At 47.4% G+C, this 13,254-nt stretch overlaps 3 protein-coding genes across 5 annotated transcripts in view; 2 read left to right on the top strand and 1 right to left on the bottom strand.

Annotated features, from left to right (window-relative positions):
- The window catches only part of dlk2 (delta-like 2 homolog (Drosophila)), a 3,054-nt gene extending 374 nt beyond the window's left edge, over positions 1 to 2,680 (top strand). Inside the window, exons 2-4 of the mRNA XM_020922580.2 lie at positions 278 to 408; positions 1,267 to 1,408; positions 1,724 to 2,680. Of these exons, the coding sequence (XP_020778239.2) occupies positions 324 to 408; positions 1,267 to 1,408; positions 1,724 to 2,279 (783 nt within the window). The 5' untranslated portion in view covers positions 278 to 323 and the 3' untranslated portion in view covers positions 2,280 to 2,680. The remainder of the gene's footprint in view (positions 1 to 277; positions 409 to 1,266; positions 1,409 to 1,723) is intronic.
- A 367-nt stretch (positions 2,681 to 3,047) lies between these two features.
- Positions 3,048 to 9,828, bottom strand: lrrc73 (leucine rich repeat containing 73). The gene is made up of 7 exons (XM_020922600.2): positions 9,453 to 9,828; positions 8,736 to 9,002; positions 7,635 to 7,795; positions 6,522 to 6,644; positions 6,318 to 6,418; positions 3,491 to 3,677; positions 3,048 to 3,178 (listed from the first exon to the last, which is right to left on the bottom strand). The coding sequence occupies exons 2-7, from the start codon at positions 8,999 to 9,001 to the stop codon at positions 3,111 to 3,113; spliced, it is 906 nt and encodes a 301-aa protein (XP_020778259.2). The 5' UTR covers position 9,002; positions 9,453 to 9,828; the 3' UTR covers positions 3,048 to 3,110.
- Positions 9,829 to 10,198: 370 nt separating this feature from the next.
- mea1 (male-enhanced antigen 1) lies at positions 10,199 to 12,740 on the top strand. 3 transcript variants are annotated; one of them, XM_020922574.2, is made up of 4 exons: positions 10,199 to 10,313; positions 11,194 to 11,446; positions 12,049 to 12,154; positions 12,336 to 12,740. In XM_020922574.2, the coding sequence occupies exons 2-4, from the start codon at positions 11,219 to 11,221 to the stop codon at positions 12,473 to 12,475; spliced, it is 474 nt and encodes a 157-aa protein (XP_020778233.1). In that variant the 5' UTR covers positions 10,199 to 10,313; positions 11,194 to 11,218; the 3' UTR covers positions 12,476 to 12,740. The 3 variants fall into 3 exon arrangements, with proteins under 3 accessions (XP_020778233.1, XP_020778234.1, XP_020778235.1); XM_020922575.2 differs by having other exon boundaries at positions 10,221 to 10,430; XM_020922576.2 differs by having other exon boundaries at positions 10,231 to 10,313; positions 11,197 to 11,446.
- Positions 12,741 to 13,254: the final 514 nt, after the last annotated feature.

Below are 13,254 nucleotides of genomic sequence, written 5' to 3'. Positions count from 1 at the left end.
TACCTCCTACCTCCTAACTCCTACCTCCCAACGCCCAACTCCCATGTCCCAACGCCCAACACCTATGTCTATGTCCTAACTCCTCTGTCCTCATGCCTAAAGCCTACTTCCTACCTCTTAACTTATCTCCTAACTCCTATCTTCTGTATCCTATCTCCTAAGCCCTACCTCCTAACACATATCTCCTGTGTCCTAACTCCTACATCCTAACTCCAACCTACTATCTCCTATCTCCTATCTCCTACGTCCTAACCCCCCCTCTGTGTGTGTGTCTCAGGTGTGACCCGGGGTGGGAGGGGCCTCTGTGCGCCCGCTGTGCCCTGATGCCCGGGTGTGTTCACGGCTCGTGTGAGTTGCCGTGGCAGTGTGTGTGTGCGGACGGCTGGACCGGACGCTTCTGCGACAAAGGTCAGAGGTCAGACAGGCTCTGTGTGTGTGTTACAGTTGTGTGTCTGTGTGTTTGTGTTATAGTTGTGTGTTTGTGTTACAGTTGTGTGTTTGTGTGTTATAGTTGTGTGTTATAGTTGTGTGTCTGTGTGTGTTTGTTTGTGTTATAGTTGTGTGTCTGTGTGTTACAGATGTGTGTTTGTGTGTGTGTTTGTGTGTTACAGTTGTGTGTTTGTGTGTTACAGTTGTGTTGTTGTGTGTTACAGTTGTGTGTTACAGTTGTGTGTTTGTGTGTGTGTGTTTGTGTGTTATAGTTGTGTGTCTGTGTGTTACAGTTGTGTGTCTGTGTGTTACAGATGTGTGTTTGTGTGTTATAGTTGTGTGTCTGTGTGTTATAGTTGTGTGTTTGTGTTACAGTTGTGTGTTTGTGTGTTATAGTTGTGTGTCTGTGTGTGTTTGTTTGTGTTACAGATGTGTGTTTGTGTTACAGTTGTGTGTTACAGTTGTGTGTTTGTGTGTTAGTGTGTGTTGTGTGTTACATGTGTGTTGTGTTTGTGTGTTACAGTTGTGTGTTATAGTTGTGTGTTTGTGTGTTACAGTTGTGTGTTTGTGTGTTATAGTTGTGTGTCTGTGTGTTACAGATGTGTGTTTGTGTGTTACAGTTGTGTGTTATAGTTGTGTGTCTGTGTGTGTTTGTTTGTGTTACAGATGTGTGTTTGTGTTACAGTTGTGTGTTACAGTTGTGTGTTTGTGTGTTATAGTTGTGTGTCTGTGTGTTACAGATGTGTGTTTGTGTGTTACAGTTGTGTGTTATAGTTGTGTGTTTGTGTGTTACAGTTGTGTGTTTGTGTGTTATAGTTGTGTGTCTGTGTGTTACAGATGTGCGTGCGTGTCACAGCGCCCCCTGTCTGCACGGTGGTACTTGTGTGATGGAGGACAGTGGTGACGTCACTTGTCTCTGTGCGGACGGTTTCCACGGTGACCGCTGCCAGCAGAGGGCGGGGCCATGTCACCTGCTCAGGTACCGCCCCCAAACTCCACATGACTTTAAATTCATATTTCATCATTTCTCCCAAGTCTCATGTTTAAACGGGAGTCAGAGTTTATATGTTTATAAGTTTTATATTTTATTATTAATAATAATAATATTTTTATTGCAGGTCTCCGTGTTTAAACGGGAGTCAGAGTTTATATGTTTATAAGTTTTATATTTTATTATTAATAATAATAATTATATTTTTATTGCAGGTCTCCGTGTTTAAACGGGAGTCAGAGTTTATATGTTTATAAGTTTTATATTTTTTTATTAATAATAATAATAATATTTTTATTGCAGGTCTCCGTGTTTAAACGGGGGGCAGTGCGAGGACCAGTTCGGTTTCTCAGACTCGTTTTCATGTCGATGTCTCGCCGGGTTTTCTGGCGCGCGCTGTGAGGTCGACGTGGACGACTGCGCGCTGTCGCCGTGCGCTAACGGCGCCACGTGCACGGACGGCGTGAACCGCTTCACGTGCACGTGCGCGGCGGGCTTCAGCGGGAGGTTCTGCTCCGTGAACGTGGACGAGTGCGCCAGTCGACCCTGCGCCAACGGGGGGCGCTGTCTGGACCAGGCCAACGGGTACCGCTGCCTCTGTCGCCACGGTTACGCCGGCCCCGCCTGCCTGAGCCGCCCCGCCCCGGCCAATCACAGCGAGCGCACGCTCAGGGTGACGCTGAGCGAGCGAGGCTCCGCCCCCTCTCTGTCGCAGACGCAGGTGGTCACCGTGGTGACGCTCGCCGTCGCCACCGTCGCCCTGGTGACGCTCACGGCGACGCTCGTGCTGCACAGACATTGTGGCCACGCCCCCTGCTGGCGACGCTGGGGGCGGAGCTCCAGGACCGAGAAGGTCTGACGCACAACGTCCAGACACACAACCTCCTGACGCACAACACACAACCTCCGAACGCACAACCTCCGAACGCACAACCTCCTGACGCACAACGCACAACACACAACCTCCGAACGCACAACCTCCGAACGCACAACCTCCTGACGCACAACCTCCTGACACACAACACACAACCTCCAGACACACAACACACAACACAACTTCTGGACACACAACTGTAACTCTCAGGGAATCCAGCCCACAACCTCCAGACTGTCCAGGCTCCTCTGCTCCTGCCTGCTCCTGTCGGCAGGTGTATGTGTGTACACTTGTGTGCACTTGTGTACATTTGTGTACATTTGTGTATTTTTGTGTATTTGTACAGTGCTGTTGTGTCATTTGTGAATATATTTATTATTTATGTAAATGAGCTCTTTAATTATTATTAAAACTTGTAAAAATGAATCAGTTTGTGGAATTTACCCCCAAACCAGAAGCTCCACAGTCTGAGCCTCCGTCCAATCACAGACGAGAACCTCCGTCCAATCACAGACGAGATCCTCCGTCCAATCACAGACGAGAGCCTCCGTCCAATCACAGACGAGATCCTCCGTCCAATCACAGACGAAATCCTCCGTCCAATCACAGACCAGAGCCCCCGTCCAATCACAGACCAGAGCCTCCGTCCAATCACAGACCAGAGCCTCCGTCCAATCACACACAGGAATTTTTATTTGTTTATTTAAACAAAGATCAAAAACACAAACGTGATTTTACAAAAGTCAAATTTAGATTTATGATTTTAGAAAAACTTGAGTGACACGTGTGAAGACCAATCAGAGCTCAGGGGGCGGGTCACATCTCTGTCTCGTCCAATAGGCTGTCCCCAAGCCCCGAGGTCAGAAGAACAGTGTGAGCGCCACCTGCAGGAGCACACGGGAAGACCTGGATCAGTCCCGGTCTAGTCCCGGTCTAGTCCCGGCTCAGTCTCGGTCTAGTCCCCGGTCTAGTCCCGGCTCAGTCTCGGTCTAGTCCCGGTCTAGTCCCGGCTCAGTCTCGGTCTAGTCCCGGTCTAGTCCCGGCTCAGTCTCAGTCTAGTCCCGGTCTAGTCCCGGCTCAGTCCCGGTCTAGTCCTGGTTCAGTCCTGGTTTAGTCCTGGTCTAGTCCCAGTCTAGTCCTGGTTCAGTCCTGGTTGAGTCCTGGTTTAGTCCTGGTCTAGTCCTGCTCAGACTTACTGTGGGGAAGCCAGTCCCTCTCCTCTCTGATTGGTTGCTGCTGGAGACGCTGATCTCTGATTGGCTCGTCCTCGGACTCCGACAGCAGGTCCTGGATCTGGGTCTGGACTTCTGGACTGATCTGGTTTTCAGCCAAAACCAGGACTTTAAGACTCACTGGGTAAAAGAGGAGCAGGTCCAAGAAGACCTGAGGAGAGACCTGGTTTAGTCCTGATTTAGACCTGGTTTAGTCCTGGTTTAGTTCTGGTTTAGTCCTGGTTTAGTTCTGGTTTAGTCCTGGTTTAGTTCTGGTTTAGACCTGGTTTAGTCCTGATTTAGACCTGGTTTAGTTCTGGTTCAGTCCTGGTTTAGTCCTGGTTTAGACCTGGTTTAGTTCTGGTTTAGTTCTTGTTTAGTTCTGGTTTAGACCTGGTTTAGTCCTGGTTTAGTTCTGGTTTAGTCCTGGTTTAGTTCTGGTTTAGACCTGGTTTAGACCTGGTTTAGTTCCTGGTTTAGTCCTGGTTTAGTCCTGGTTTAGTCCTGGTTTAGTCCTGGTTTAGTTCTGGTTTAGTTCTGGTTTAGTTCTGGTTTAGACCTGGTTTAGTCCTGGTTTAGTCCTTGTTTAGTCCTGGTTCAGTCCTGGTTTAGTTTAGTCCTGGTTTAGTCCTGGTTTCCTGGTTTAGTCCTGGTTTTAGTCCTGGTTTAGTCCTGGTTTAGTCCTGGTTTAGGTTTCTGGTTTAGTCCTGGTTTAGTCCTTGTTTAGTCCTGGTTCAGTCCTGGTTTAGTCCTGGTTTAGTCCTGGTTTAGTTCTGGTTTAGTCCTGGTTTAGTCCTTGTTTAGTCCTGGTTCAGTCCTGGTTTAGTTCTGGTTTAGTCCTGGTTTAGTCTGGTTTAGTCCTGGTTTAGTCCTGGTTTAGTCCTGGTTTAGTCCTGGTTTAGTCCTGGTTCAGTCCTGGTTTAGTCCTGGTTTAGTCCTGGTTTAGTCCTGGTTTAGTTCTGGTTTAGTCCTGGTTTAGTCCTTGTTTAGTCCTGGTTCAGTCCTGGTTTAGTTCTGGTTTAGTCCTGGTTTAGTTCTGGCTTAGACCTGGTTTAGTCCTGGTTTAGTTCTGGTTTAGACCTGGTTTAGTCCTGGTTTAGTTCTGGTTTAGTTCTGGTTTAGTTCTGGTTTAGACCTGGTTTAGTCCTGGTTTAGTTCTGGTTTAGACCTGGTTTAGTCCTGGTTTAGTTCTGGTTTAGTTCCTGGTTTAGTCCTGGTTTAGTCCTGGTTTAGTCCTGGTTTAGTCCTGGTTTAGTTCTGGTTTAGTCCTGGTTTAGTTCTGGTTTAGTCCTTGTTTAGTCCTGGTTCAGTCCTGGTTCAGTCCTGGTTTAGTCCTGGTTTAGTCCTGGTTCAGTCCTGGTTTCAGTCCTGGTTTAGTCCTGGTTTAGTTCTGGTTTAGTCCTGGTTTAGTCCTTGTTTAGTCCTGGTTCAGTCCTGGTTCAGTCCTGGTTTAGTTCTGGTTCAGTCCTGGTTTAGTCCTGGTTCAGTCCTGGTTTAGTTCTGGTTTAGTCCTGGTTTAGTTCTGGCTTAGACCTGGTTTAGTCCTGGTTTAGTTCTGGTTTAGACCTGGTTTAGTCCTGGTTTAGTTCTGGTTTAGTTCTGGTTTAGTCCTGGTTTAGTTCTGGTTTAGACCTGGTTTAGTCCTGGTTTAGTTCTGGTTTAGTTCTGGTTTAGTCCTGGTTTAGTTCTGGTTTAGTCCTGGTTTAGTCCTGGTTTAGTTCTGGTTTAGTCTGGTTTAGTTCTGGTTTAGTCCTGGTTTTCCTGGTTTAGTTCTGGTTTAGACCTGGTTTAGTCCTGGTTTCCTGGTTTAGTCCTGGTTTAGTCCTGGTTTAGTTCTGGTTTAGTTTTCTGGTTTAGTCCTGGTTTAGTTCTGGTTTAGTTTTCTGGTTTAGTTCTAGGGTTTAGTTTTCCTGGTTTAGTCCTGGTTTAGTTCTGGTTTACTGGTTTACCTGGTTTAGTTCTGGTTTAGACCTGGTTTAGTTTACCTGGTTTAGTCCTGGTTTAGTTCTGGTTTAGACCTGGGTTCTGGTTTAGTTCTGGTTTAGTTCTGGTTTAGTCCTGGTTTAGTTCTGGTTTAGTTCTGGTTTAGTCCTGGTTTAGTTCTGGTTTAGACCTGGTTTAGCTGGTTTAGTTCTGGTTTAGTCCTGGTTTAGTTTCCTGGTTTAGTTTCCTGGTTTAGTTCTGGTTTAGACCTGGTTTAGTCTGGTTTAGTCCTGGTTTAGTTCTGGTTTAGTCCTGGTTTAGTTCTGGTTTAGTTCTGGTTTAGTTTAGACCTGGTTTAGTTCTGGTTTACTGGTTTAGTTCTGGTTTAGTTCTGGTTTAGACCTGGTTTAGTTTAGTCCTGGTTTAGTTCTGGTTTAGTTTACCTGGTTTAGTTTAGTCCTGGTTTAGTTCTGGTTTAGTTCTGGTTTAGACCTGGTTTAGTTTAGTCCTGGTTTAGTTCTGGTTTAGTCCTGGGTCCTGGTTTAGTTTTCTGGTTTAGTTCTGGTTTAGTCCTGGTTTAGTCTGGTTTAGACCTGGTTTACTGGTTTCCTGGTTTAGTTCTGGTTTAGACCTGGTTTAGTCCTGGTTTACCTGGTTTACCTGGTTTAGTTCTGGTTTAGACCTGGTTTAGTCCTGGTTTAGTTCTGGTTTAGACCTGGTTTAGTCCTGGTTTAGTTTTCCTGGTTTAGTCCTGGTTCTGGTTTAGTTCTGGTTTAGACCTGGTTTAGTCCTGGTTTAGTTCTGGTTTAGACCTGGTTTAGTCCTGGTTTAGTTCTGGTTTAGTTCTGGTTTAGACCTGGTTTAGTCCTGGTTTAGTTCTGGTTTAGACCTGGCCTGTTTGGTTGGAGAGTCCGGTTCCTTCTAGATCCAGCGTCTCCAGGGTTCTGCTCGACGCCACGGCAACGGCCAACATCTCAGCGATACGGTCTCCTAGCAACAGACGCAGCATCAGCACCAGGTGACAGAACGGCACCGGGCTCTGGTCCGGACCGGGTCTGGACCGGGTCTGGACCGGGTCTGGACCGGGTCTTACCGAGCGGGTTGTAGTCCAGGCGCAGGACCCGGAGCTGGGCGCTGTGGGCCAGAGCGACGCAGAGGCGGGTCCAGGCCCGAGCGCTCACCCCGGGGTTAGAACTGAGACTCAGCTCCTGCAGACCTGAAAACAGAACCACCTTTATGGACCAGAACCAGACCAGGACTCAGACCAGGACTCAGACCAGGACTCAGACCAGGACCAGGACTACAGACCCCGGAACAGACCATCAAGACCAAAACCTAGAACTGAACCAGGACCTGACAACTGGAAAACACAGAACACATCCACACGTGTCCTGATGGAGACCTGGTTTAGTCCTGGTTTAGTCCTGGTTTAGTCCTGGTTTAGTCCTGGTTTAGTCCTGGTTTAGTCCTGGTTTAGTCCTGGTCCTGGTTTAGTTCTGGTTCAGTCCTGGTTCAGTCCTGGTTTAGTTCTGGTTCAGTCCTGGTTTATTCCTGGTTTAGACCTGGTTTAGTCCTGGTTTAGTCCTGGTTTAGTCCTTGTTTAGTCCTGGTTTAGTCCTGGTTTAGTCCTGGTTTAGTCCTGGTTTAGTCCTGGTTCATGGTTCAGTCCTGGTTTAGTCCTGGTTTAGTCCTGGTTTAGTCCTGGTTTAGTCCTGGTTTAGTCCTGGTTTAGTCCTGGTTCCTGGTTTAGTCCTGGTTTAGTCCTGGTTTAGTCCTGGTTTAGTCCTGGTTTAGTCCTGGTTTAGTCCTGGTTTCCAGTTCCTGGTTTAGTCCTGGTTTAGTTCTGGTTAGTCCTGGTTTCAGTCCTGGTTTCAGTCCTGGTTTAGACCTGGTTTCCTGGTTTAGTCCTGGTTTAGTCCTGGTTTAGACCTGGTTTAGTCCTGGTTTAGTCCTGTTTAGTCCTGGGTTAGTCCTTGTTTAGACCTGGGTTTAGTCCTGGTTTAGTTTCTGGTTTAGTCCTGGTTTAGTCCTGGTTTAGACCTTGTTTAGACCTGGTTTAGTCCTGGTTTAGTTCTGGTTTTAGTCCTGGTTTAGTTCTGGTTTAGTTTAGTCTGGTTTAGTCCTGGTTTCCTGGTTTAGACCTGGTTTAGTCCTGGTTTAGACCTGGTTTAGTCCTGGTTTCCTGGTTTTCTGGTTTAGTCCTCACCGGGTCTGGCTCCGTCGGGGGGCAGGAGTCCACAGACCTGGTTCAGGACTTGGTCTGTCAGGGAACAGTCCCCCAGGTCCAGACTGACCAGAGCCGGATGCAAAACCAGAGACCGAGTCAAGACCAAAGACTCTGGACCCGACAGACGGTTTCCATGGAGACTGAGGAGAGACAGAGTCAGAAACAAGTACAAATACTACAAATACTACTACTACTACTACTACTGCTACTACTACTATTACTGCTACTGCTACTGCTATTACTGATACTCCTACTACTACTACTACTACTACTACTGCTACTACTACTACTACTACTACTACTACTACTGCTACTACTACTACTACTACTACTACTGCTACTACTACTACTACTACTACTACTACTACTACTACACTACTACTGCTACTACTACTACTACTACTACTACTGCTACTACTGCTACTACTACTACTACTACTACTACTACTACTGACTACTACTACTACTACTACTACTACTGACTACTACTACTACTGCTACTACTACTACTACTACTACTACTGCTACTACTACTACTACTACTACTACTACTACTACTGCTACTACTACTACTACTACTACTACTACTGCTACTACTACTACTACTACTACTACTACTACTACTACTGCTACTACTACTACTACTACTGCTACTACTACTGCTACTACTACTACTACTACTACTGCTACTACTACTACTACTACTACTACTACTACTACTACTACTACTACTGCTACTACTACTACTACTACTACTACTGCTACTACTACTACTACTACTGCTACTACTACTACTACTACTACTACTACTACTACTACTACTACTACTACTACTACTACTGCTACTACTACTACTACTACTACTGCTACTACTACTACTACTACTACTACTACTACTACTACTACTGCTACTACTACTACTACTACTACTACTACTACTACTACTACTGCTGCTACTACTACTACTACTACTACTACTACTACTACTACTACTACTACTACTACTACTACTACTACTACTACTACTACTACTACTACTTCAAATACTTTGAATACTGTTACTTGTACTTTGTGACTCACAAAAGCGTCTGGAGGCTTCGGTTCTGGTCCAGGGCCCGGGCCAGGTCCTTGATCCGGTCCGGACCCGAGGCCACGCCCAGACTCAGGTTGAGTTGGACCAGAGTCCTGGACCGAGCCGCGGACTCGCAGATCCTCCCGAAGTCCTGGTCCGAAACCCGGCACCCGCGCAGAGACAAGAGCTGGGCCCGGTCCAGACCCGCGCAGACCCACTGGACCTGGTCTGGACCCAAGTGCTCCCCACAGAACTGCACACACACCGGGACCATCCTGACGAGAGACCACACTCTACCAGAACCAGAACCAGAACCAGAACCAGAACCATCCTGACGAGAGACCACACTCAACCAGAACCAGAACCAGAACCACCACTGGACCAGAACCAGGACTGGACCAGGACTGAACCAGGACTAGCCTAGGACCAGGACTGGGCCAGGACCAGGACCAGGACTGGACCAGGACCAGGACTGGGCCAGGACTGAGCCAAGACCAGGACTGGACCAGGACCAGGACTGGACAGGGAATGGACGAGGACTAAACTAGGACTGGACCAGAACCAGCACCAGGACTGGACCAGGACTGAACCAGAACCAGGACTGGACCACGACCAGGACTAGACCAGGACCAGAACTAGGACTAAACCAGGACTAAACCAGGACTAAACCAGGACTAAACCGGGACTAAACCCGGACTCAGAATAAACAGCTCTAGTGTCTTTACCTGACAGGGTTCAGCTCAGTGACGTCATGCCGTGGGTCCGGTTCGGGAGCGCGCTCTGGGTCCGAATAGAACCCGGGACCGGAACTCAGGAGCCGCGATGTGTTTGATCTCGGTCCGTAGCAACCGTCTCCAGGAGCGCAGAGACAGAACGGACAGACCTCTCACTCCTCACTCCTCACGCGTCAGAATCTCACCTCAGAGAACTTTCCAGAAGTGTCAGAACCACGAGGAGCACCTGAACTGTGAGGAGCACCTGAACTGTGAGGAGCACCTGAACTGTGAGGAGCACCTGAACTGTGAGGAGCACCTGAACTGTGAGTCCGTTCTACACCACAGTGAGAGTCTGATTCCAACACGATCTTTGTGTGAGCACAGTGACGTCACGAGCTAAAGAGGATTATTACGGGGTCAGGTGAGTGGACAGGTACCAGGACTAAACCAGGACTAAACCAGGACTAAACCAGGACTAAACCAGACTAAACCAGGACTAGACCAGGACTAAACCAGGACTAGACCAGGACTAGACCAGGACTAAACCAGGACTAAACCAGGACTGAAGATGATATAGAAAAGTGCGTTGCCATAAACAGTTTCTATTTTGTTATTATATAATTAAATTCTTAAACATTATTTTTGTGTGTTTTAGTTTTAATTCACACATTATGATTTTATCCAAAGTAAACCAATAAAATAATTAATAATTCATCAAATAATAATTAATAAAAAACAAAAACTATTTCTACGCAGTGTTGTTGCTGTGGACGTGGTGACGTAGGCGGAAGTATCGCGTCCACAGCTGCAGCTAGCGGCGGCTAAAGCTAAAGGCTAACTCCGCGGATTTAAAGTAAAAAAGGAGCCGAGGTGAGACACGAACCGAACCGAACCGAGCCAGAACCCGAGACCGAACCAGAACCCGAGACCGAACCCGAGCGGCCCGCGGGCTCAGAGACACAAAGACCCGGATAAACGTGAAACAGGGTTAGCTGTTAGCATTAGCATCCAGCTGTTTGAGCAAAAACAAAACGAACTGGACCAAGACCTGGTTTAGTCCTGGTTTAGACCTGGTTTAGTCCTGGTTTAGTCCTGGTTCAGACCTGGTTTAGACCTGGTTTAGTCCTGGTTTAGTCCTGGTTTAGTCCTGGTTTAGACCTGGTTTAGTCCTGGTTTTAGACCTGGTTTAGTCCTGGTTTAGTCCAGGTTTAGTCCTGGTTTAGACCTGGTTTAGTCCTGGTTTAGACCTGGTTTAGTCCTGGTTTAGTCCAGTTTTAGACCTGGTTTAGTCCTGGTTTAGTCCTGGTTTAGTCCTGGTTTAGACCTGGTTTAGTCCTGGTTTAGACCTGGTTTAGTCCGGGTTTAGTCCGGGTTTAGTCCTGGTTTAGACCTGGTTTAGACCTGGTTTAGTCCGGGTTTAGTCCTGGTTTAGTCCTGGTTTAGTCCTGGTTTAGACCTGGTTTAGACCTGGTTTAGTCCTGGTTTAGACCTGGTTTAGTCCTGGTTTAGACCGCATTAAACACCAAGATCAGACCTTAAAGTACCAGGTCTAAACCAGGACTAGACCGGGACTAAACCGGGACTAAGCTAGGACTAAACCGGGACTAAATTAGATCTAAACCAGGTTTAAACCAGGACTAGACCAGGACTAAACCGGGACTAAGATAGGACTAAACCGGGACTAAATTAGATCTAAACCAGGTCTAAAACAGGTCTAGACCCGGCCTGAACTCGTCTCTGTCTCTTCCAGCAGGGGGCGCTGGGAGGATTGCGGGATGGGGCCGGAGCGCGTCTTTCCGAGCTCGGATGACGAGGTTCGTGACGAGGAGCGGTTTCCCCCGGCGACGGCGTGGAGCGAGGAGGAGGAGGAGCCCAACGTGGCGGGGGGCGGGGCCTATCACTACCAGCCCCTGAACCAGGAACCGACCGGCAACGAGCCAATCAACGACGAGGACGAGGAGCAGGAGGCGGAGCCAGAGCCCACGCTGCAGCAGAGGATGGAGGTCAAAGTTCATCCCCAAAACAATCTGTAATCTGAGTAACTCGAGTAATCTGAGTAACTCGAGTAATCTGAGTAACCCCGAGTAATTGGAGTAACCCCGAGTAATTGGAGTAACCCCGAGTAATTGGAGTAACCCCGAGTAATTGGAGTAACTCGAGTAATCTGAGTAACCCCGAGTAATCTGAGGAACCCCGAGTAATCGGCGTAACCCCGAGTAATCGGCGTAACCCCGAGTAATCGGCGTAACCCCGAGTAATCGGCGTAACCTCGAGTAATCGGAGTAACCCCGAGTAATCGGAGTAACTCGAGTAATCTGAGTAATCTGAGTAACTCGAGTAATCTGAGTAGTCATAGTAACTCTAGTAATGAGTAATCTGAGTAACCAAAGTAATCTGAGTAGTCATAGTAACTCGAGTAATCTGAGTAACTCGAGTAATATGAGTAATATGGGTAATCTGTGTAACCGAGGTTACTCAGATTACTCAAATTACTTGAGTAACTAAAACTCAACCTCTCAGAGTAAATCCGTTGAGTTTTTTTTTCTCGTAGGAGGTAAAAAGTCCAACATTATAAAAGTCGTGTTTGTGGTGTTTTTGTTTCCAGGTGATGGGGCTACACCTGCCCGAAGCTCCGCCCCCTGAGGCCGAGGACGAGGACCGTGATTGGGCCGAGGCTCAGAGAAGCCGCGCCTCTATTCCCATGGACGCAGGTGAGTCATGCGCCCCCTGCTGGACACTTTCATTTATCAAAACGTCGAGATGATTCCAGATGCACACGACCCGGGTCTAGACCCGGTCTAAGTCTGGTCTGGACTCGGGTCTAGAGCCGGTCTAAGTCTGGTCTGGACCCGGGTCTAGAGCCGGTCTAACTGTGGTCTGGTTTGGGTCTAGACCACGTGGAGCTGGTGAAGAGGACCATGGCGTCTCTGTCCTTCCCGTCCCTCGGAGTCCCGCCCTGGGCCCAGCAGATCTCAGACGACCAGTGGAAAGACCTGGTCCAGACCACCCTCCAGAGGCACCAGAAGAAATGAACCTGGACCAGGACCAGGACTAAACCAGGACTAAACCAGGACTAAACCAGGACTAAACCAGGACTAAACCAGGACTGAACCAGGACTGAACCAGGACTAAAACTGGACCAGGACCATGGGACAGAACTACACTACACTTAAAAAAACTTTAAACTGAACTTTTTTGATTTTAAGTTTGTGCTGAAGAAAAAACGAGTTTAGAAACTTCTGCAGCAGAAAAAATGACTTTATGTATAAAAAAAAATAAAAGTTTAATAAAATAGAAGTTTGAAATGATGAAAATGTTCATTTCAGGAAACGCAGAGACTCAAATGTGACTGAATTCGAAATGTAAAAGTCTTTAAACCTGTGGAGTTCTGGTCCAGTCTTGCTCCAGGTTCTGGTTCTGGTCCAGGTCCTGGGAACCTTTGGACCAAACGTGTCGTCTCGTGTTGGTTCGTGCTGCAGATGGAGACTGGGGAGGTTCTGTCTGTGGTTCTGTTGTAAATATGATTCTGTGATTAATGTAAATATGAATAAAATTTAAACAATAAAACATTTAACACAAAAAACTGTTTTGTCTTTATTCAGACAAACACAGATCAGAGAGACGGAGGACAGACCTGAGCCTGGTCCAGACCTGAGCCTGGTCCAGACCTGAGCCTGGTCCAGACCTGAGCCTGACAACAATATAGAGACATAAACTGACATTTGTTTTGGTAAAATACAGAAAATCTGATTAAATACGACAAAACACAAAGAAAATGTGACGATACTGACTCATGTTGATCATGAATGAG

This window comes from Boleophthalmus pectinirostris, unplaced genomic scaffold (genome assembly GCF_026225935.1).
Source record: "Boleophthalmus pectinirostris isolate CB_2022bp ecotype Guang Dong unplaced genomic scaffold, ASM2622593v1 HiC_scaffold_5, whole genome shotgun sequence".
Classification (NCBI taxonomy): Eukaryota; Metazoa; Chordata; class Actinopteri; order Gobiiformes; family Gobiidae; genus Boleophthalmus; species Boleophthalmus pectinirostris.
This window is presented reverse-complemented; position numbering and strand designations above follow the sequence as displayed.